Consider the following 25,265-nt stretch of genomic DNA (forward strand, 5'->3'; position numbering starts at 1 on the left):
CCTGCACTGTGAGGGCCCTGACAACCGTCAACATCATCAATGATTCATTATTATCTCAGCATCATCCAGGCTACTTAATAGGATCTTCAACCTCTTCATTTTTCATTGTTTCAGCTGATTCTTTGGCTTTAGAATGCATACTTTTTCTTCTCTGTATATATATCATGGGTCAGAACAATTTTTGTAGACTGTATAGTGGAGGTGACATTTCAGCCTGTATCCTACCTTCTGGTAGCATCCTTGTGCTCTGGCTCATTGGAGAAACACAGCACATGTACAGTATGAGTATGGATAATAAGACTACCAAGAGCACATACATCCAAATGCATATTGTCCTTCAAAGTAGTCACCTTGAGAAGCAAAACACTTGTTCCAGAGATATCATTGGCTCAAAACCTTTTTAGGAGAACCACTTCATTGGTTATTTTCAGGGCCAATTTGTAGGTGCCCCATATGAAAAAATCCTTATATATATTCATCACTTATTTTCTACCCCTAAACATTGCCCAACATCATCGCCTTTTTCATGACCACACTTAGTGCTAAATGACATTTGACTTTGAAAATCCATCCCTGATACAGAGGTTTGCTGCTGTTCAGAGTATTCCAAAGAACATGCCTTGGGCTTCTAGGGAAGAGTTCCATGAAATGTCTGGAGTGTTGGCAGCCTCTTTGGGATAAGTGTCCAGCTTCTCAGAGCAATGACTTTGCATGGCACACACTTAGAAATTTCTAAATTTAGGTATGCTAGTTTAAAAGTTCAGGCACATTATTTTAAAGCTACCTATTTATTTTTATGGTAACTTAGAAAACTGTTAAAAACAAACCACTCCATATTTCCCTTCCAGTTGGTGATATGTTGGTGGAAAAGTGACAGGGAACTTAGGTTCTTGGTTACTTGGTTGGCCCACATTTATTGTTTTCTCTGGGAAGAAGGAGCATCAGTTTTGAAGATGTGTTTAGCACATTACTGTTGAAATGGCTAAATATCAGTGAAGCTTGCACAGGCTAAATATTAGTGGATTAGTTTGTACCCCATAAAATGAATTAGGTTTACATTATCATGCAGATCTTTTCCTGTAGTTGAAGTACTCATTTATTTTATTGCTAATGAGATGTTAGTAATTAAATACCTTTAATTAATGAAAATCAGACAAAAGCAAGGGCTGCTCTTTGTGTCTTCATAAAGATAGTTTGTAGATCTATCTCATTGTAACTTTTGTCTGTAGGAGGACCACAAATCTGAGCTAGTTGGGATCAAGTGTTCTGGTCCAGAGAAAGTCATTAAAAGATTTCGCTTTTGGAAAATTAAAGGAGTAGGCATTTGGGGATGTTATAAAGATGATCTGAGATTGGGAAAAAAATACTCATAAATGAGAGTCAGTCCTACATGTAATAGCAAATTTCATGGTTGAAGATGCAACAGCATGGAGTACAATTAATAGTTCTGAAGCAGTGGTTGAGTTCTGGGGTAGGCCCCCGAACACATAATTAGATTATTAAAAATGGCCTGTCTTAGGCTGAATATTACTAAATTGAAATCCAATTATGGCTTTATGATTTTGCTGGAAAATATTTAGCTGTTTTGCTTGAGTCTTCGTAGAAGATCATTTCCTCTTTGCATCAGCATTTGCACATGTCACAATATATTTTCCAAACAAATCTGACCTCAATTATCTTGAATCAATCTTACATTAGATAAAATATATTTTAATGAGTGTTTTTATGTCTGATATTGTAATTGTGCCTCTCCATACTTGAGGAATTAAAAGATGGCGATAGAAGACTTTGCAAAATATCTTTTTAATGAGAGGCATGCCTATTTTAGAAATAACTAAATTGTGCCATCTTAATACAGGGAAAGGCATTATGCTCAAATATGTGCCCGAGTGTGCTACAAGACAAACTTGGTTCAGTTCTCAGTAACTGGCACTGGAACTGTAATAAAGCAGTTGTTTGCAAAGAGATGAGCTTGGAAATTTCATGCACTCCTGCAGTGTGGATTTAAATGCTAAGTTAAATATTTATGAACCCGAGATTTTTATAATTGATCATTGTATGATTTATACACAGTAATTATAATTAGGTTGAAAGAGATTTTAAAAAGCCAGGTTCCTGGTAGCCAAGGCCATTAAATAACGCTAAGCTCCCAAGACAAAAATTAGGTGGGAACCCAGCCATCGAGTTCTGAGCGCCTGTCCCTTTATCCCGTGTACAGTGAGGTACCGCACCTCACCAGGCATCTCACCTGGGCACCAGCTCCTGCATCACCTGCTATCATTTTTCATGCCTTTGTTTCAAACCTAGTTGAACATAAACAAGTAGGAAACTTCAGAGATCCAATGTATAACAAAAGGAAAAGGTGGAGGAGGTTGGAAAGGTTAATTAAAAATGTAATGATCCCATTTGCTGAGACAGCACTATTAATCATTTTGCAGCAGCAAGCATGTGACTTACCACTTATAGGAGGCATCTAATTTTTTAAGATATGGATGGTGGGGGGGCTGGGGGGGCCACAGTGTGTACTTTATGGAAACGGAAGCTCTCATGGGTGAACTTGGGGTGAGTGAGCATGGGGTGATCCCATGACTTGTGGTGAACACTGGACACAGTCTTCACCAGACAGAAGAATTATTTCCAAATTCACAGGTATTCAGAATAATTCAGTCACTGTGAACCCCAGAGAAAACTTGGGTATGGCTTGAGGCTTAATGTAGTTGTGGAAGGTATGAAAAAAACGGTGAGGAGGAAATTCATCATCGTGTAATACGATGTGTCTGAAATGGTGTATGAATGACAAAATGGGCTCCAAAGAGCCAACATGTGCCTTTTAAATGTAATTTTTAGCACCCCAGCTGGAAAAGGCCAAGCTCTTGAAGGATCGATTACAAGGGTCACAACCTGTATGATCAAATTTGCCATCTGATACACGTGGATAGCAGAAGACCAGACTGTAAATGTGAGCTTCCAGAAAAGCTTGCCCTACCTACCCCCTGTGAAGATCTTGGAGCTTTTTACCCATTTTTTATTTGCTGGGATAACACGTTAGAGGGAGCCTATTAGGAGAAGAACAGTAGTTATGTTAACATGGCAATTAATCAAGTCAGAAAGAAAGGGAAAATGGGTTGTGAACTCAATTCTGCAGCCCTAAAAAGAAAGACAGAAAGATATCCGGAAATTGGCAAGCATTTGTAAACAATGGTCTCTCACTGTCTCTTGTGAACTTTCTGCTTAATAAAGCACACCTTCATGCGGGCCATGCAAATTTTAATATAGTTACTGTTCTATTCTACCTCCTAATCTATAGAAATGGATTTCTAGATCCTTGCATCTGTGTTTCATCCTAAATCGTTTTGACTGGTTAGCTGGCCCCGGCATTTGCCAATGACAGTGGCGTTTTCTAAGTGTAAATAATGAGGGGCTGCCAGCCACAGCGATAGCCTCTTTGATTTGGGACAATGTGAGGATTGTACTTGGGGTAAAGGCAGTTCCTCGCTCCAGAGGAATTTAGAATGTGAAAGCTTCTCCTAGTGCATAATTCATCCTTGACACCTCCACGTCTCCCTGTCGTTGGAGGGACGTTTTACATTTGCTCTGCCTGTAGGTCAGGGTTGAAATCGTTGGTCCATGTATACTCTTTGGAGCAGCAGACAGCTGAGAGGTCAGCGCCATCGAGCGCTGGGTTGTTTTTGCTTTTTGTTTTTTACATTCTGTCCCTGATCAAGTTTTATCCTAAATACTTGATTTTATAATCAGAAAAGGCAGTTTACATTGTAATCATCAAATCAAAAACCTTGAGGCTTAAACGGACCTTAGATATATCATCTTACAAATGGGGAAACTGAGGCCCACCGAAGGAAAGACACTCAGATAATTGGACCACGTTTAAACCCCCTGCCCCCTAATTCATTGCACCTGACCCTTTTTATTCCATGATCTGGGAGCTGGCCCTCCAGTCGCTGTGAAAGTTATACCTCCCATGCCCAAGAAAACAGGAAACAAGTCACATTAGATGTGATCACAGCCAGAGAGGCTTAGAATGATGATAGAGAAAGCAATATGTAACCTGCAAAGTAACAGCACGGTTCTGTGTAACTTTGAAAGGAAAAGCTGGGTAAACGGCCTTCTCCATCCCACAGTGCTGGGCGGGTGCCGGAGGGAGTTCATTAGCCCTCAAAACCCACACGCATACGCCCTCCCCCAGAAGAAAGAATTTCTAGTAAACAGGCTTCATTCTGAGAATGCGTCCCTTTCAGACAGCATCCCAGACATTCTACCGAGTTAAAGAATGAATAAGAGCAGATGGTGGGAGAGATTAGAGGTGGAGGAGGTGGTGGTGGGGTAACATTTTAATGCTGAGCTCTAAAATGAGCTGTGGTGAGGATGGCACTCAGAGTTACGGTAAAGCTGTTCAGAAGCCTTCCTACGCAGGCCAGAAGGCGTGTGTGCCCAGACCGTAAACCAGGAGCATGCCTGCTCCTCCTCCATGCCGTGTGTGAGTTTATGGGGAGTTAGGTGTGAATCAGTGGCCTAAATTGAATCCTTCCCTCTGCCCTCAAGTCACTGAGGGAGCAGTTTTGTGCACTGGCGGACGCGTTTAACACATACAGGGGATCAATCTTCTTACCAAGTAAAAACTCAACTCTAATTTATATGTCCTGTGATTTCAGGAGTGTTTATTTTGAACTTCATTACAGCAGGATACCTGAGAGAGAGTTGGAGGTGAATTTGTGAGGACACTAAGAAGGGAGGTGAAATTGGGGCTAAGAGTTGTTTTACATATTCTGTGCATGTGAGACTTTTTTTTTTTTTTTTTTTTATAATTTTGCTTGTGGCCTTTTTTTCAAGTTATTTATTTATTTATTTTTGCTGTGTTGGGTCTTCGTTTCTGTGCGAGGGCTTTCTCTAGTTGCGGCAAGCGGGGGCCACTCTTCATCGCGGTGCGCAGGCCTCTCACTGTCGCAGCCTCTCTGGTTGCGGAGCACAGGCTCCAGACGCGCAGGCTCAGTAGTTGTGGCTCATGGGCCTAGTTGCTCCGCGGCATGTGGGATCTTCCCAGACCAGGGCTCGAACCCGTGTCCCCTGCATTGGCAGGCAGATTCTCAACCACTGTGCCACCAGGGAAGCCCGAGACTTTTTTTTAAAGAATAGGGTATACATGAATCAATTTTTTTCAATATTTTGTTTGAACATTTTCAAACACACGGACAAGTGGAAAAAATTTTACATCAACCTACCATCTAGAGTCTACTATTACAGTTGAATGTAGTTGGCTCTGTAAGTATGCATCTACCCATCCTTCTGTCCATCTATCAATTCATCAAAGTTTTAAAAATGCAGATATCAATATACTTCCCCTAAGTGCTTCAGCATATATACCGTTAACAAGTTTTTAATATTTGTTTATTTCTTTTCCTTTTGAGGTGAAATTTCTATAGGTACAAACCTTAAGTGTACCATTCTCTGAGTTTTGACCCAGACTTCTATTTAGAGAACATTACCATCGATCCAGAAAGTTCCCTCTTGCCTCTTCCCAGCCAATCCCCACTTCCATCCCCTGGAAGCAACCACTCTTCTCTTCTGATTTTTTTCATCGTAAATTAGTTTCACCTATTCTAGAACTTCACATAAATAGAATTATTCAATGTGTACTTTTTGTGTAAAGCTTTTTTTTTTTTCCACTCAGAACTGTGTTGTTGAGATTCATCCATGCTATCGTGTGTATAAATAGTTCATCTGTTCTTATTTCTGAGTAGTATTCCATTATGTGGATAGACCACAGTTTGCTTGCCATTTTCCTACTGATGGATACATGAGCTGTTTCTAGTTTTTGGTTATTATCAACATAGCGCTATCATAGTCTTGTCCAAATCTTTTTATGGACATATGTTCTCATTTCTCTTGGATGAATACCTAGAAGTGGAAATGCTAGATCATAGGGTAGGTATATGTGTAGTTTTATAAATATCTGCCCCAAATTTTCACAAGTGGATGGACCATTTTACATTCCCATTGGAATATATGAGATTCCAGGAGCTCCACGTCTTTGTAAACATTTGGGGTTGTCAGACTTTAATTTTAACCACCAGTATGTAGTGTATCTCATCGTGGTTTTAATTTGCATTTCCCTGATAACTAATGATGTTGAACACTTTTCATGTGCTTACTGACCATTCGTATATTTTCTTCTGCGACATGTCTGTTTAAATATTTGACCCATTTTTCAATTGGGCTGTTTATTATGATTGAGTTTTAGGCATTCTAAATATATTTTAGATACTTGTCCTTTGTCAGATACATGTTTTACAAATATTTTCTTCTCATCTGTGTTTTGTCTGTTTTTCTTCATTTCTTAAGAAATTGTTTTTTGATGAGTTTTTAACTTTGATTAAATCTAACTTACCATTTTTTTTAATGTTGTTGCTTTCTGTGGTCCTCTCTAAGAAACCTTTGCCTGCTTCTAAGATTATCTTGTTTTCTTCTGAAAACTTTGTGATTTCAGCTTTTATGTTTAAGTCTGTGATCCATCTTGTATTACTTTTTATACATGATGTGAAGTAGGGATTGAAGTGCTTTTGTTGTTTTTTTGTTTTTTACATTGATTTTCAATTATTCTAGAACCATTTGTTGAAAAGATTTCTTTCTGTGTTGTATTTCTTTAGTGACTTTGTAAAAAGATCAGATATGTGGGTATATTTAATCTGAGTTCTGTTTTCTGTTCCATTATCTCACTTGACTGTGCCTATGCTGTACCACACTGTCTTGATAACTAGCTTTATGGTAAATCTTGAGGTCAGTGTAAAGTCCTTCAATTTTGTTATTCATTTTCAGTTGCTTTGACTATGCTGTGTCCTTTGCATTTCCATATACATTTTAGGATCTGCTTGCCAATTCCAGAACACATTATGATTTGGAGATAATTGACATGTTAACAATACTGAGTCCTCTGATCCATGAACATGGTATATATTTCCGTTTACTTACATCTTCTTTAATTTTCTCAGCAGTTCTTTCTAGTTTTCAGTGTAGAGATCTTGCAAATATTGTGTTAAACTCGTTGCTAAGTGCCCCTTTTTTGGTGCTGTTATAAATGGAATTATGCTTTTAATTTTGTTTTCTAGTATTTTTGCCGATAGCTTATAAAAATACAATTGATTTTTGTATATTAACTTTATGTCCTTTGATTTTGATAAATTCACTTCTTAGTTCTAGTAGTTATTTTGTAGATTCTTTAGGATTTTCTAAGTCATTTATAAGTATAGATGCCTTCCTTTCCAATACCTTTTATTTCTTTTCATTGCTTTATTGCAATGGCTACAACCTCCAGTACAGTGTTGACTATAGGTGATAAGAATGGGCATCCTTTCTTTGTTTCTGATTTTAGGCAGGAAAGAATCAGTATTTCACTGTTAAATATGGTTTTAGCTATACATTTTTCATAGGTTCTCTTTATCAGATTAAGAAGGTTCTCTACTATTCTTAGATTGCTAAGCATTTTTTTATTATGGAATGAGTGTTGAAACTTGTTGAATACTTTTCCTTTGTCTGTTAAAATAGTCATATGGTTCTCTTCCTGTCTGTTAATATGGTGAATTACATTGATTTTTAAATATTAAACCAACCTTGCATTTTGGGATAAACCTTAATTGGTCGTGGTACATTATCCTTTTAACATATTGCTAAATCCTATTTAATAAACTTTTTGAGTCTTTATTTGTAAGGAATATTAGTCTGTAATTTTCTTCTTTTTTCTTAATCATATTCTGCTATTTGGGTAATGCTGGCCTTGTATATCAAGTTGGGAAGGGTTATGAGAATGTTTTGTGTGAGTGAGAATCATAAGCAAAAAGGAAGTCACACATTTACCTGTAATCTGGAAATCAGTTAGTAGTTTCTTGCCTCTCTGAATGTGCCAGGTTGTGCCTTCTGGAATTTGTCACAGGCTCTGAAATAATGATAAAGAGATGGTGCTCTGGCAGTGTCATTTATTGATGAAAACAGAATCAGCTCAAAGTGAGGCTGAGGCACACCAGGTGCTAAATGGAGTGAACTCTGAGCAATTGGTTTGGACATTAAATCGTTCACCCTATTCCCACTTCATGCAAAACATTTCCTTTGAAATGTTGCTTTTCTTTTTTGATAATACCAAGAGGAAAACAATTAATTAGTATTTTATGTAGTTTTAACAACTTTGAAAAGGAAGTAAACATTATTTAACAAAGCAGGCATACACTAGGCCAATTTTTTTTCTTTCAGTTTTCTTGAGATATAATTGACATACAGCACTGTATAAGTTTAAGGCATACAGCATAATGACTTGACTTACATATATTTTGAAATGATTACCACGATAAGTTTACATCCATCACCTTATATAGATACAAAAAAAGAAGAAGAAATGTCTTTTTCCTTGTGATGAGAACTTTTAGGGTTTACTGTCTCAGCAATTTTCAAATATATCATACAGCAGTGTTAACTATAGTTATATGTTGTACATTACATCCCTAGTACTTAATTATCTTATAACTGGAAGTTTGTACCTTTTAACTACCTTCATCCAATTCCCCCACCCTCTCCCCTTGCCTCTGATAACCACAAATATAAGCCTTTTTTTCTATGAGTTTGTTTTTTATTTTTGTTTTTTTGGGTTTCACATATAAGTAAGATCATACAGTATTTGTCTTTCTCTGTCTGACTTACTTTACTTAGCGTAATGCCCTCCGAGTCCATCCGTCTTGTTGCAAACGTCAGTATTTCCTTCCTTTTATGGCTGAACAGTGTTCCATTGAAAAATATATACCACATTTTCTTTGTCTGTTTATTCCTTGGTGAATACTTGACTATTGTAAATAATGCTTTAATGAACATGGGAGTGCAGATATTTCTTTGATAAAGTGATTTTGTTTCCTTTGTATATATACCCAGGAGTGGAATTGCTGGATCATATGGTAGCTCTGTTTTTAATTTTTTGAGGAACCTCCATACTGTTTTCTATAGTGACTGTACCAATTTACAATCCCAGCAGCTGTGCACAAGGATTCCCTTTTCTCCACCATCTCACCAGCATTTATTATCTCTTTTGATGACAATTGTTCTAACAGGCCTGAAGTGATATCTCATTGTGGTTTGATTTGCATTTCCCTACTGATCAGCATCTTTTCATGTACCTGTTGGCCTTTCATATACCTTCTTTGGTAAAATGTCTCTTCAGGTCCTTTGCCCATTTTTTTACTTAGGTTATTATTATTACTGCTACTTTTACTATTAAATTGTATGAGTTCTTTATATATTTTGGAAATTAGCCCCTTATCAGAACATGATTTGCAAATATTTTCTTCCATTCCGTAAGTCACCTTTTCATTCTGTTGATGGTTTGCTTTGCTGTGCAGAAGCTTTCTAGTTTGACATAATTCTACTTGTTTATTTTTTGTTGTTATTGCTTGTGTCATATCCAAAAAATCATTGCCAAGACCCATGTCAAGGAGCTTTTTTCCAGGCCAATTTTTTAAAACTTGTGTATTATATGGAGAACTTTCAGAGAGAAATAAATTTTCTGGACCTCATGTGTTAAGTTTATTTTCATTATAATTTTATTTGAAGTTTATAAACATAAAACTGTCAGCTCTTCTTTGCTTTTATACAATTATAAAGGCAACACACACCAATTAGATATGAACAAAACTTTTAAAACAATGAAATACAAATTAATAACATAAATTTAATATGAGGAATGATATTGTTTTGCTGAAACTAAATTGGTGCTTACAATCAGGATGTAGTTCTCTGTTTCAGCATGAGTTCTTTTGAGTTTGACAGGCCTACATTACTGGGTGCCATGTGATGACTTAATTTTTCTGTCATTTTTCTCCATTTGAACTTACGTGAACCGTTTGTTCATATATCCCTGGCTACATCATTTAAGTATTAAGTCAACCTGTGTGCCTCTATTCTTTTCTTTTTAGCCAGAGATCATAAAGTACCATTGAACACCAATGCAAGTGAAATTGTGTTCCGATATCCAGCCTTAAGGGCCTAATCCAGATGATCCAGAATTTGGTCATATTAATTTATTTTAGATTATCATCCCAAAATGCATAATTTAGAAATCTCCTAGCTAGCTGTCGACCTTCAGGAATATCAATCACTGTTGCCAGTGGGCCCAACAGCACATCATTAGAAAGTCTCAAAAGAGGAAAAGGCTAGAAGTGTCACCAAAGCCTGGTGGAGGCCCTGGTGATCTGTCAGGGCACATGGTGAATATTTCACTCCTTGAGTCCTGAAGTGCCTGAGTGTGAAAACAGAGGAGCAAGAGAGAAGCCACTTTGGGAAAATCATGATGGAGAAAATGCACCAGGTGTGCTTGTTAAACCCGCAGGATGTACGTGCAGCTGCTGGCTTCCTGCACTGCTCACCTAAGAAGGGCTGAGTGTCTTGTTTATTGCCTTCCCCGTTAAATTGTTGAATTCAGATGTCATAGGCAGAAACACGCACCTGGGGCATCATAAAATACTGCTTATGGTGCCAGGGTATATTTTTGTGATTCCAGCGTATTGGGTTTTCTTAAAGCAAGGCACACCATCAGTAGACCAGGGAGTTTTTCATTTCCTGAAATGTTGAACTTGTTGTGGCTGTTCTTCTTTTCTTGTATAAAATTTTATTTTATTTTAGTAGAACATTTAACATGAGATCTACATTCTTAACAGGTTTCTTTTTTAATTTTATTGAAGTATAGTTGATTTACAATGTTGTGTCAATTTCCTCTGTATGGAAAAGTGACTCAGCCTTACACATATATACATTCTTTTCCATATTCTTCTCCACCATGGTTTGTCACAGGATACTGAATATAGTTCCCTGTGCTGTACAGTAGGACCTTGTTGTTTATCCATCCTATATGATAATAGTTTGCATCTGCTAATCGCAAACTCCCATTTCTTCTCTCCCCTACCCCCGCTCCCCCTTAGCAACCACAAATCTGTTCTCTATATCTGTGAGTCTGATTTTGTTTTGTAAATATGCTGATTTGCATTATATTTTAGATTACACATATAAGTGATATCATATGGTATTTGTCTTTCTCTTTCTGACTTAGTTCACTTAGTATGATAATCTCTAGGTCCCAATGGGCAGAAGACCTAAATACGCATTTCTCCAAAGAAGACATACAGATGGCCAAGAGGCACATAAAAAGATGCTCAACATGGCTAATTATTAGAGAAATGCAAATCAGAACTATACAATGAGGTACCACCTCATACCAGACAGAATGGCCATCGTTAAAAAGTCTATGAATAACAAATGCTGGAGAGGGTGTGGAGAAAAGGGAACCCTCTTGCACTGTTGGTGGGAATGTAAATTGGTGCAGCCACTGTGGAAAACAGTATGGAGGTTCTTCAAAAAACTAAAAATAGAGCTGCCATATGATCCAGCGATCCCACTCCTGGGCATATACCCAGACAGAACTATAATTCGAAAAGATACATGCACCCCTATGTTAGTAGCAGCACTGTTTACAATAGCCAAGACGTGGAAACAACCTAAATGTCCATCAACAGATTAATGGATAAAGAAGATGTGGTTTATATATACAATGGAATATTACTCAGCCATCCAAAAGAGTGAAATAATGCCACTTAACAGATTTTTAAGTGCACAATACAGTATTGTTAAGTGTAGGTGTGATGTCGTACAGCCCATCTCTAGAACTTATTCATCTTGCATCACTGAAACTTTATACCTCTTGAATAACAACTCCCCATTTCCCCCTCACCTCAGCCTCTGGCAACTACCATTCAACTCTCTGCTTCTGTGAGTTTGAGAGTTTTAGATACCTCATATACGTGGAACCATACAGTATTTGTCCTACTGGGACTGGCTTATCTCACTTAGCATAATGTCCTCAAGGCTCATCCGTGTTGTTGCCCATGGCAGGTCTCCTTCTTTTATTTAAGGCTGAATATCCCATGTGCCTTTTAGATACTAAATGCACTGCCCTGTCTTTTGGTCCCACCCAACCCAGCTAGACTCTGTCTCCTCTCTTGCTAATTCTCAAATGCCTTCATGGTCCCCATCAACTGGGCGCATAAAGAGAATGAAAGGGGGTTGCAGAACCCATGAAGGGGCTGGGGCCTGAGCAGGAACTTGCTGGGGATCGAATCCCACGATTGTGTGGTGCTTGTCTGCTGCCTTCTTGCTGTCTCCGGAGGGTCCCTGCTACACCTAGTTATCAATTTTCCATGGGCCATCTCATAACTTGGCTCTAGGAGGTTTTTCCATCACTTCGCCTCCCTTGGTAAGACCTATATTATGGGAAATGAGCTTAATTTCCCTTGTCCATTCATCTTTTAACTTTGCCCATTAGACTTGGCCCTGCCAGCTCACCCAGCCACCCCAGTGAGCCCTGCCTCTTCCGTGCTTTCTCTCCAGGCCTCTCAGCAGGCAGCCTGGCAGTGGACAGCACTGGTTTCTTTGACAGCATGAGCGCAGAGGGCTTGGACAGAAGGCAACATATGTTTTGTGAGATTCCTAAGGCGTATGGTTTGTAAGCCCATTGAAATTCTATCCAAAATAGTAACTGAATTTTTCTAATCTGCAACCTCAGTACTCATAGATCCCAAATTTTCTGTGCGGTAAGTTAAATGGTAATTGAGGTTTGCAAATTTTTATGTAATTTATTCTGGTTTTCTTCCAGTGGCCTGTGAGCTAGAACTTAAATACAGCTTCGATGTAGTTGCTTCTTCCTGTTTAGAGAACTAGCATAATATTTTGTCTTCTGGGCTCAAATAACCATGCAATTACTCTGTAATCATATAGTAATTAACATGTACTATGTGCATTTATTACATAATTATATTCCTGGAGGATTGCATGGCAATTATACTTACATTCAGCATATCATTTTATATATTATATAATAAACAAGTATATAATTTGTTGCTTTTTTCTTTTATCCTAATTTCAATTTACCAACCAGGAGCTGGAAACTTGTTCTCCTGTTGCCTTGTTTATATGTAGTCGGGCAGGTGCCTGAGCTCCTTTGGCCTTACTCAATACCTCCTAATTATACATCTGAGACAATGCTAGGAGCTTGTGTGCTGCCGTGGGCTCCCAGCCTTTGTGCCCCTGATACTTTCTCATTGTCATGAACTCATTAAGTTATTAGCTTCAAGACACAGAGTTGATCAGAGCTGCCAGCACTGCCAGGTGAATGGCCAGATCCCAGTGAAAGCAGAGCAGCCCCAGCACCCAGCCCTGTGATCACGCTGCCTTTCTCTCCTTTTGCAGTGGAGCACATCCCGAAAGGGAACAACTGCCTGGATGCCGCCAAGGCCTGCAACCTGGACGACACCTGTAAGAAGTACAGGTCCGCCTACATCACACCGTGCACCACCAGCATGTCCAACGATGTATGCAACCGGCGCAAGTGCCACAAGGCCCTTCGGCAGTTCTTCGACAAGGTCCCGGCCAAGCACAGCTACGGGATGCTCTTCTGCTCCTGCCGGGACATCGCCTGCACCGAGCGGAGACGGCAGACCATCGTGCCGGTGTGCTCCTACGAGGAGAGGGAGAAGCCCAACTGCTTGAATTTGCAGGACTCCTGCAAGACGAATTACATCTGCAGGTAAGCGTGTGCCGGCAGCCTGGTGATTAAGGAGGTGGTGGAGAGAACCTTTATGCTGCTTCAGTGGCCAGGCTTCTATTTTCTGAATTTCTGCAGGGGGGTGGGGGAGGGGAGTCGTTGGGATGGATGGGCCAAAACCTGACCTCTGCTTCCAGCACGAGGTTCTTCAGCAGCTGATCAGCCTTTTGTGCTGAGGAAGGTTCCCGTCTTTAACCTGAGGAAAGCTTTGAGAGGTGCTGGAATGAGGTCAGTAGGACTTCGTAAGCGCAGAGGGTCACCTGAGCCCAGGTGAGCTTGAAAGCATGTGCCCCCTCTGTTAGACCTGAGAGCTGCCAGGGGTCAAAAGCGTTAAGTAAGTGGGGTAGCAGGTGCTGGAAATACGGGAGCTCTTGTCATCAAGGTCAGAAAACTGGAAGAGAGCAGCAAGAGGGAGGGATGGAGCTGTGTCCAGCCCCGAAGAGGAGAACTTCCAGAATGCCTGGGTCTGTTCTGGGCCATTCAGTCGACGATGTGGCTGAGAGTAGATGCCTTCCATGCTTCGGGATCTCAGCCCCCCATTGAAACCTGGCTGTGTTGTTGAAAAGAGTCACTTCCTTTTCCTTTTTGGCCATTTGTTAATGTATTTTAATGTTTGAAGGACTCCATGAATATATTCTATGTGTTTCTTTTTTTAAAAAAAAAAAGCAAAAAAGCAATATAGAATCAGTAGAGGGAAAAGGAAGGTTCCGCTTCTCTCTGCTTCTACTTGCTCCCAACCATCACTGTCAACAATTTGATGTGAGTCCTTCCAGAACTTTGGGTTGAATTCATTGCTGATCGAAGCAAGTAGATTTTGATAAGCAGAGACTTGACTGCAGCCGGAGGCAATGCTGGTGCTGCATTCAGAGCACAGGATGGATCTTGAGTTAGAGATGCAGACGGGGCATCATCGGACAACACCTGTACTTTGCCCCCAGGATAGAGCCAGGAATCTTCAAATGCCATCGCTGACAAAATCCTATGCACTTGATAAATGTTCACAGGTGGGCAAGTAGGTGAGGGTGTGACTTTGTGTTTGTTTTCTTGTAAGTTTCCCGTTTCTAAAGAGCAGAGGGCAGGGAAAAAACTGTCTGATAGTTTGAGGATTCTGGTAAGCTAAGTTTTGTCAGTTTAAGTTTTATTCTGATAGAATGGAGTCCCATTCTTTCCTTAGACTAGCTCTAATAGTGACCAAAGAAAAATAAAAGTCCTTGTTATCTGTAGAACTCCCTCATGCTGAAGACTTTCTGGGAGTAATATCCCTCCATTTTTTTCCGAGTTGGAAGCTCTCTGAGGAAGAACTCAGATGGCCGAGCTTGTCTTGGGAGGAGTCAGGTGCTCAGGCAATGCAACTTCTCCAAAGACTCTTCCTCACCTTCACACCCCTCTTCCATTGAGACCCTCTTAACTGAGGGCTAGGATCAGGGATCACTGTGCTCTAAGGATCCTGAGGAAGAGGCAGGACCTCCTCGCAGCTATAACCTGGAGAAGCCAATCAGCCAGGGACTCTAAGAACCCCCTGCTCGAGATGAATGTGGTGAGGACAGGACCAAGGGAGAAGCTGTGGGAGCTGAGCTTGGCGTTAGGATGCCAGGGAACAGAGAATCTGAAGACCTGTCCTCTGAAGATCCCAAGTTCCTCTGCCCCTTTAGTCTTTGAGCAGAGGAATCCCTCTGCTAAAAGCAGGACTTTCCAGGGTCTTCCTTGGCTTGAAGCCAGACAGCCCCTCCCTGTCTCTACAGGAGACATTATCCTGTTCGCTGATGGGTCCAAGCCAGGAAGCCTGGAGATGGGAGGCTGCTGTCAGGGGAGGGAATGGAGCAGTGCGTGAGCCCTCCGTCCACTGGTCCATGTCTGGCAGGCGGAGAGAGCGTGGCGATGGAGCCTTTCCTTCTCTTCTCACGAGGTCTGTCTTGCACGTGAGGTCCAGAGGAGGCTCCTGATACCTCCTTTGCAGGCTCAAAGCCCACCGTGAGGGGTCCATTTGCATTACCTGGCCTGCTCTCCAAAAAGAGAGCATCCTTGGAGAGTTGGTGTGAATCAGTCGAATCAGATTGCTTCCCTGCTAAGCTGTGGTGGGAAACAGCTGGAAGTTTGGGAACTTGGGGTGTTCCGAAGAGGTGGCAGGAGGAATCTGCAGATAATGTGATGGTTTGGGTCCTGTTTGGGGACCAGACTGGTTCCAGGAACTGGTTGTGTTGAGGCAGCCCAAGTAGCATAGCGTGGCCTCAGCTGATGGGGCAGAAAGGAACAGGGGGCAATAGGACAGCCCTCACCTAATGACTGACTGCGCCTGGTCACACCAGGGTCGGGCTGTGGTGACAGCAGCCACCAGGCGGTGGGGTGAGGTCAGGCTGGGCTGGAAGCTGCAACCAGAAGCAGTCTCTGTGCTGCTGCCAGATTCCTGGCCCTGGGATGATTGGGAATCCAGATCCTAGACTCTCTAGGGCCCTCCCAAGTGAAATTTGCCTCCGTGTGATTGGTGGGTTTTATACCGTCTCGAGTCTTCTCTGGGAAGGTGAATCAGTGACTTCCCCTGGTGTTACCTGTCCTTAAGTTATTTATCCCGTAATTTCTTTCCAGAGCCTGAACTTATTACTCATGATTACCCCCTCCCTGTCAGATGTGGTAAATGTAATTTAAGCTGCTAGGTAGGCTAGCACTTACATCAGGTTTTATTAATCTTGTCTTTAATTTTATGCCTTTTATTGCATCTCTTCTCAATCCGTCTCAGTGAAGCCCTTGTAGTTGCTACTACATAGAGCAGCAGCTGGGGCTTCGGCAGGGTTTCGTGTTAAAGCTGCTCTGACCCAGACCCATTTGGAGGAATGGAGGTACCCCCAATGGGATGACTAAAGGCCCAATTTGAATATCCCCAAAGCAAAGGGATAGCGAGATGGAAAATCGCTTCCTAAAAAGCATATTCTTTGAAAGCTCACATTTCAAATGCTCCATTGCCATCTCAACATCAGGGACTATCAAAGAGCTGCTGCAGCTCATTAAAACCTCCCTGCACTTAATGTTTTCCAACTCGAAGCACACAGGTTTCCTTCCCCAGGGTCCAGTGGTGCCTCTGTGCAAAACCTGTCTCTCCTGCATTGTGCCTTCAAACAGAGTAGATGCAACTTTAGCTTTTCCTTTTGACTTTGTTTTCGTTCCTCCTTTTCCCTTTTAGGGAAGCTGACAGGTTTCTTTCCTCTTGGGGTGGTTGGGGAGAGGCGAGAGCTTGACTGTTTAGGCCTCCAAGCTCGTCTGCAGAAAAGCAAACGCGGAGGTGTTATTAGAAGGGTGTGATGAAATTCAGAGCCTCCAGTTCTTCCCCTGAAGCACAGTGTCTCCCATGCTAGTTGTCCTCCGGTTGCTTTCCTTAGTGCCTGGAAGGATGTCAGGATGGGGTTTGGTCCTAAAGGAAGCATATTCCTTTATTCCCGATGCAAGTGGTTATATATACAAAATTTAAAGTTGTGCCTCTCCTCCTTTCCCTCAAATTCTGACATCCACACTAAGCTCAGCACTTGGGCTCTGGCTCAGGGTGCTACAAATATGTTCATAGCTCTTTAATTTTTCTAATTAATCACTCAGGCGCCTCTGCAGCTCTTCATTACCAAAAAGGCTGGCATCTTCCTCTTGAGCATGCCCCCTCCTGTGTTCATCTAAGAATTATAGAGTTATTTTCCAAAACCTGTTCTGCTTCCAGTGCCAGGAAAAGAGGGAGCCTGAGGCTACTGGCCAGCCTGCCTGCCCTGTGGGTTTAACTGCTGCCACACGGTGTCGCTGTTGTGGACAGCCCAGAGGTTGCTTTGTGGTTTGGTGACTGTGCCCTTCTTGGTCGTTCTGCACCTGCAGCAGAGGTGCTGCATCTTGGGTGCCGAGTAACAACTCTTAGTTCATACTCAGCATGCAGCCAGTGTTTCCCAAAGCGTGACATATTGCCCTGGGGGCTGGGTCCTAAGGGGTTCCCGCCAGAGCCAGCCCTCCAACTTGAGCACACAGTATCTCAGACTCTCCCTTTCCTGGCAGTGTGTCCTAGATGGATTTGAGTGTTGTATTTGCATTTTCTCTCTTTTCTTGTTTTATTGTGGTAAGAACACAATGTGAAATCTACTCTTTTAACAGGTTTTTAAGTGCACAATATGGTATTATCTATAGGCACAATATTGTACAGTAGATCTCTAGAACTTATTCATCTTGTATAACTGAAGTTTTATTCCCACTCATCAGAAACTACCTTACCAGGGGATAAGGGGGGAGGAGGAATAAATTGGGAGATTGGGACTGACATATGCATACTACTATATATAAAATAGATAATTAATAAGAACCTGCCGTATAGCACAGGGAGCTCTACTCAATACTCTGTAATGGCCTGTATGAGAAAAGAATCTAAAAAAGAGTGGATATATGTACATGTATAACTGATTCATTTGCTGTACACCTGAAACTAACACACTATTATAAATCAACTCTACTCCAATAAAAATTAAAAAAAAAAAGAAACTACCTGCTTACCCCTCCCCCTAGTTCCTGGCAGCTACAATTCTGTTCTTTGCTTCCACAAGTTTGATGATTTTAGATACCTCATGTAAAGTGGAATCATGCAGTATTTGTCCTTCTGTGACTGTTTTATTTCACTTAACATAATGTCCTTCAGGTCAATCCATGTTGTTCCATATTGCTTTTTTAAGGCTTAAACAGTGCTTGGTCAAGGGTACCTCATACCTTTTGGAAAGATTCTGATAATGCTGAACCTCAGAAGGGAAGGGATCAGGGCCTCTGTGCCCTCTGTCTCCAAGGCTTTTTTGCCCAGTCCCCCCCCCCACCAAGATTTACTTGCTCTTCCCGGTGCCCAGGCTCTGTATCCTCATTGTTTCCAAGAGTGGTAGCTTTGACCAAGTGACCAAGTACATATGGTTCTACCTTTCCGCAGGGACTAAGGATCCTATAATTGTATCCTGGAGACCTGTTTTTTTTGTTGTTTTTGGTGGTGGTGGTGGTGGTTTTTTTGGTTTTCTTTTTTGTTTGTTTGGTTTTTTGGGGTGGTTTTTTTTTTTTTTAGCACAGCCAAGAAAATCTCCCTTGGTATAGCTCCAGAAGAACAGCATATGTAATTTTCAAAATTCTGCCCTAGCCAGCACCGCATTTTCCACACTGAGGCTGACCCTATTATACTTAGAGGAAATATGTTGTTGTTAATTTGTTAACTGGGACAACTGGGGAAACGTGTCACAAGACCATGCAGCAAATTTCTTCTCCAGTAACTTACTTGGTCTGACAGTGTTAGTGCACCTTTAAAAGGTGAGGAATGTATTTCCTTTGCTTGGAATCAGTCCTCTTTTGCACAGTAAACTGTGGCTCTTAGAGATCTGGGACATCCTCTGCTGTTTGGGCTACATTCCTGAGTTGAAAACTGGATTCTACATCACTGTATCCGGGCCTGTCTTGACATGTGGCAAAGTGCAGGAGAAAATGGCTCAGAGGATAATTAATGCCTAAAACTAGAAGGGTAGATTAATTTGGCACTCAATTTTATTTTACGCTGATTCATTCACAAATGGAAATCAGCAATTAGACAATGCAAACTTCTGAACCATGGAAAGAAAGGTTTGGGAATATGAGAAAATACAAGTAGAACATTTTCCAGTTCATTTGAGCAGTTTTCATTTCAAATGATTACATGGGTGTCTTTAGCGATGCAGAGTACCGAATCGCTCGTTTTTTAATGCGCCCCACCTGCGCGAGCTGCCTGCCCCCCCCCCGGCGCCCCCCCATCTCTTGGCTGGAGGCCCCCTGGACTCCTGGTGAGGTGGGGGGCTCCTGTGTGTGTACGGTGATTCATTAAGCAAAAAGCACGGACGTCCTCCAGCACGTGCTGGATGGGGGGAGGAACGCACCTCCCGGTGGATCTTCCAAACCTCCACCCCCAGCCTGTGCATCCACTCAGCACCAGCTAAGCAGGGTCTGAGCTCACCGCATCCCTGGCTAACAGGGGTAACCTGAGCTGTGAATCAGGCGGGAACCCGCTGCAACTTGCTCTATCTTGTTGCCTCCTATCTCTTTCCTTATCTCTCCTTTGGCAGGGACGGGTGTGAAGCCATTTGTCTGTTCCTGCTGGAGCCTGTTGCTAAAAAACGCCTGTCCAGATTTACTCAGTGTTCCCACTCTCCCCAGCCAGCCCCTCCCGGTGCTGCCCAAGCTCAGGGGCTCCACTTCCTTCCCCTCACCCCTTCCCTCACCTGCCCACGTCCTCACCAGAGTCACACTGGCCACTCTTGGCCCTGAGACAGAGAGATTCAGACACTCCTTTACATTTGTACATTCTGCCAGTTATTAGAACTACGTGGACAGATGGAGTCTTGACAGCAGAACTGTCTTTTACTGCCTTTGAGTATGAAAGCGGAGGGAAAAGGAATGGAATTGTATCCGCCCAGAAAGTCCAAAGAGAGCCCCATATTTCTTTGGGGGAGGAGGTGTCATAGTGGAGGGTCTCAGGACCCATATTCAGACTGGGCCTCAGCAGGTGAGAAGTAGGGAACATCAAGCAGAAAGAAGGCACTCAGTTTTGGGAGGACATAGTGAAGGGAGTGGGAGGTGTGGGTCTGGGGTCTGTCCTGGAGGCAGAGGGAGAAAAATTAGTGTGATATAAAGGCAAGAGGTTGAGGGCCTCCGGTGCAATGTTGAAGTGTTAGATTTTATCCTACAAGGGGCGGGGGAAGTGAGATATGATCAGCTGGACCCCAGAGAGTGCCCAGGTGGCAGTGTGGGGCAAGGAATGGGGTGGGGAGAGGCCAGGAGGCCAGCTAGGACGTGCTTGCAGTGGACCAGATGAGGGGTGACCAGGAGAATAGAGTTAGCGCATAGGAAATCTATCCATTCATCCATCCACCCAGCCACCCACCCACCCATCCATCCATCCATCCATCCATCCAACCAGCTGGTCTGCAGTTACTGTGCCAGGAGTAAAGACCTGGCTCCTCACCGGCCATGCAGAAGAGAAGACAGGTGCACATACAGTCATTACAGCCTGGTGTGGGAGTCTGTGGTCAGGAAGGTACAAAGTGCTGCGGGAGGACAGACATACGAGCAGCCAACTTGGCCTTGGCCTGGAGGGTCAGCAAGGCTTCCTGGAGAAGCTGTCATCTGAGCTGGGCTGGAAGGACGAGAGGCATGGGAGAGACCACCAGGGGTAGAAACGGGACAGAGGCCCGGGGCTGTGGATTTGAGGAAGATGTGGGAGCAACAACCCGTTTACTGGGTTTTAATGATGAGAGGCACTGGGCCCCATGATCTCAGCCCACGTGGAGGAGCTGGGAACCAGCCTGATCTTGCTAACTCCAAAATCTGGTTTCTGTCATTCTTTCCAAATGATTGTCTTTCATGACAAGAATACAATGTTCTTACACCGTTCAGCCTTACTACCTTTAGTTCCAGACAGGCAGAATGATAATCCCGTCCAGCCTCGGATCTAGACGCTCTTTATGGCTCAGTAACTAAGACAGCATCAGTTTTAAAGATAGTTTTCACAGAGCGTTAGGACATAATGTCCATCACAGCCTCCTAGCATCACTTAAAACATTAAAAAAGGAAAAAAGCTACTCAGGTAATATGTGGTCCTTAAGTTCTTACTTTAATTTCCTTTTGAGCATTCATTGCTTATTATAGAGTGGTTTCTCTGTGACAGCTTACTGATTGCAAGAGTCATTTCTACAAACAGGAAAAAAATCTTTCCAGACCACACTGGTTTTCTTCTTCTTATTAACTCAGTCATTTACTCAGGCACATTCACTGAGCACAGTCTGTCTGACCCGAGGGTCCTGGGTGTGTAAGTCATGTGACCGTTACCCAGGAGCTCCCACGAACCTGGTTGCTTGGACTCCTTAACTCCCTGCTGAAGTGTCACTGGAGTTTAGAGTCCTTGACCCTCACGTCCCCCCAGGCAGCAGGTATCAGGGACCTGGCTGTGTATCTCATGGGAGATGAATTCTCTGCTGTCACAGAGCGACAGCCAGCTCTAAACAACCCATGGTTATGTCACCAGGGTGGGGTCATCCAGGTGTTTGCCTTCCTACCTTCTCCTTGCCCTCTGGCCATTTCATTAATCATAGGAAAACTTCCATTCTGTGGATTGCATCTTGAATGCAGTGCTGTTAAAACGTGCGGAGGGGTGAGAAGCCTGGAATTGTTCGCAGATGTGCTGAAGTAGGAGTAGGTGGGGACTTGAAGGGAGTTTCTGGAACCCAGATTTCAGGCCACTTTGTCTAAGACCCCAGTTGATCCCCTCTGCTGCTTTGTGCAGCTTGTTGCTCTTCACAGGGGACTCTTCTGCTCTGCCCAGTGAGCATTTCACGTACTAGGACCCATGAAGTTCCTAGGCAGGGTAAACTAGCTCCCCGCTCAAGTCTAGGCCGAAACCCAACCATACAGAATTTACAGTCTCTTTTTTTTTTTCTTTCAAGGGAAGGGGATGCCTCCATTTTATATCGTTCTCTTTTTCAAATGTGCTTTATCCACGGAGCAAAGAGTGGGGGAAAGGGAGACCCCAGTATTCCTAGAGGGCTGCCCCCTTATCCAGACCAACATCCTTTGGGGTCCAAGGGCATCCCATGCTGGCTGGCATGCTGGCCCCTTAAGCTGAGGCTGTTACCTCCCTGTCCTGGCCTCCACAGGACACAAGACTTCTTTTGATCATGCATGGTTTGCAGTTGACATAAGTTCCCATAGCCTGTGACCCAGAGCTGTCTCATTTTTGTGCAGGGAAATCTGCCCCCCCTCACCAGGTGGCTGTCGTGTATGATTAGAGCCCGGGTCTCACAGCCAGGCTTGGAGTCCTGCTGCACCCAAGGAAACCCCAGACCCCCACTCAGGCACCACCCCAAGTTAGATATCCTGCAGTCACGTTGGCACTTACATTTCTACGAGGCATTTCCAACTCAGTGAATGGGAAATTGCTCTGTGATTTCCAAAAGCAATTAATTACGCAGAAAATTTTACATCCAAGAAAAACAAGAGTCTAAAAGAACCATCAATGTGAAAAGTACCACACCAAGCTGGAGTTGGGACTTTGTTTTTCCTTCCCCAGTAACTGTCAATGTGTTTGTGAGTGAGGCGACCCTGGGCTTGCATCCTGGTTATGATAGTTCTAGAACATGGGCAGCTCGTGGCCTCAGTTTTGCATCTACAAAGGGAGGTAACGACTCCATCTTCACAGGGCAGCCGTGAGGATTAAATGCGATATCTCTGCAAAGGCATCAGCACAGTGCCTGCCACGTAACAAAGCAAAGACTCAATAAATATGTTTTTCTTTCTCCCTCACACTTTCCACAAGTTTTGATCACAGAGGACAAAGAAAGCTTATGATTCCAAATACAGCATCCCCCTGCCATCCCTGCTCCAGTAACAGACAGAGGCCTTTAAAGCAGGATTTGTGGGTGGAAGGGGTAGATTTTTACTGCTTTACACTTTTATGCACCCACAGCATTAAGCGGCACGTGGAAATTCCAACTCCATTATGTGAAGCTGTGTTGCTAAGCTTTGTACATCACCATCTTTTCAGTTGGTACCATTAGGGAAAAGTGGGGGGCAGAGGCGGTGGTAGAGAAAGTCCAGAGGTGTTTGGACCATTTGTCATCTCAAGAGCATTTCTGTCTAGAATAAACAATTATCAGCATACAAAGATACCCACTGAGACATGGATGGAGCTGGCCACGAGTTTGTTGGGCCTGGAGTCCTAGATTCACTATTGTTTAAACTGAATAGGCAGTGGGGGCACCCCTGGCAGCCTCATGGGACACGTGCTGCTTCAGTGACCAAGAGTAACTGTGAATAAAGGGTCCTTAGAGGTGCTTGTGTCTGAGTCAGTGATGTGAGCCATCCAGCAAAGGGCAGTCACTGACTCAGTGCCACTGAATCTGAACCTTCCTCTCGTCTGGGTGGTTCTGTGCCGTGAATCATCTGATCATCCTGTTAGGAAGCAAGCCACAAGGGGGGGCAGGGTGGCTTGTTGTACAGGACTCAGGGGCCCAGAATCTGCAGAGCCAGGGACATTATTGCAGGAAGCTGTGGATGACAGTGATGGTGATGAAGATGATGACGAAGAGGGTAACATTTATGTGACATTTGCAGTGCGCCGGGCGCTGTGCTGAGCACTTCACAACGACCCCAGAACTGAGGGCTGTCCTCGTCCCCGGTTCAGGATGAGGAGGTGCAATCTTGAGCAGCTTCTGCAGTCACCCACGTGGTGCCACTGGAATGAACGCCCGGAGGGTCTGCAGGGCTGCAGAGCCTGGCTTCTGTCCGCTGTGCCCCTGCTTCGGGTGCAATGTGTGCGTCTCTTGAAAACCACCCACATCACCTTCCTCAGAGTATGTGGAATTGGAGACTGGAGGTGATTTTGTTTTTAACTCCTTATTTATTCATTTTAAAACAAAAATTGTAAGTAAGAGAACTTTGGATCTTGTCAAAGTAAGACTTAAGTGCCCCTCATCAAAAGTATTTCACTTCTCGTTAGAACAGTAGTTTTCAAACCTTTCAGTTTCAGAACTCCTTTATATTGTTAAAATTACTGAGGATCCCAAAGGGCTTTTGCATCTGTGGGCTAAGTCTATCTATACTTACCATATTGGGAATCAAAGCTGAAGAAGTGTTTACGTATTTATCACTTCCTTTAAAAATAACTCCGAGATGCCCGTTACATGTTACCATAAATAACAGAACATAGTTTTATTTTAAAAAATCATTATCTTTTCCAGAACAAAAAAATTTAGGGAAAAGCATGGCATCATTTTACACTTTTACAAATCTAATGTCGGACCAGATGACGCCTTGATTCTTCTATCTGCTTCGGCATTCAGACTTTTGCAGTATCCCACGTCACTTGGCCTCTGGAAAAACTCCACGGTACTCTCTTGAGAGCCTGAGAGTTAGAAAGATAAATCAGAACTTAGTATGGATGGGAAGATAGTTTTGACTTCAAGAACCCTAAAAGGCTCTCTGAGATTGCCAGGGTCCCCAGACCTCTCTTTGAGAACTGCTGCACTAGGACCAGAATCATCTTGGGCTAGAAGACGTGTGTGCACAAGCGTCTCCGTGGTCTCCTGGAACTAAGACAGTCTGGGTGTGTGTGTGGCTGCCTCGTGCCCAACGTGTTCACTCCAGTATGTCAGGATGGCGAGGCTGGGGGAGGTGGGGATGGGAGCCGGGGCCATAGCCCTTCCAGTTGGAAATGGGTACCAGTAACCAGAAAGCTGCCGAGCTTCCCATCGGCTGTCACTCTGAGCCTGTTTGGCAAGGGGATCTGGCTCAGCTTGGTTTCCTGCCCTGAGAGATGCCCTCCTGACAACACCTTCCTTCTGGTTTCTAGCTCGACAAAGCATTTCAGCCTCGTATTCAGCTCAGTCAGGCGGAACTCTGTAATGACTTGTAAAAGCACTTTGTGCCCAAGACTCGGTGGTAGGGACTTGGTCAGAGTGTCACAGGTAAATGTCTGGTCCTTGGAATGTGGGCCGTCTCAGGTGCAGCCCCTCTCTGCTCTCCCCGCTCCATCATCATTTGCCATGGCGGAAACTAAAGGATTGTAATGACCTTGGGCCTGGGATAACCCTTAGAATCGGAAGTGCCCGGAAGCTGGCAG

General features: G+C 43.1%; 1 protein-coding gene across 3 annotated transcripts in view; it reads left to right on the forward strand.

Moving 5' to 3' along the window:
- Nucleotides 1-25,265, forward strand: part of GFRA1 (GDNF family receptor alpha 1) — a 217,216-nt gene that overhangs the window by 131,073 nt on the left and 60,878 nt on the right. For all 3 annotated transcript variants that reach the window (XM_061193036.1, XM_061193046.1, XM_061193042.1), the window contains one exon: nucleotides 13,285-13,621. In XM_061193036.1, the coding sequence (XP_061049019.1) occupies nucleotides 13,285-13,621 (337 nt within the window). The remainder of the gene's footprint in view (nucleotides 1-13,284; nucleotides 13,622-25,265) is intronic.

Source organism: Eubalaena glacialis, chromosome 1 (genome assembly GCF_028564815.1).
Source record: "Eubalaena glacialis isolate mEubGla1 chromosome 1, mEubGla1.1.hap2.+ XY, whole genome shotgun sequence".
In the NCBI taxonomy this organism is placed as follows: Eukaryota; Metazoa; Chordata; class Mammalia; order Artiodactyla; family Balaenidae; genus Eubalaena; species Eubalaena glacialis.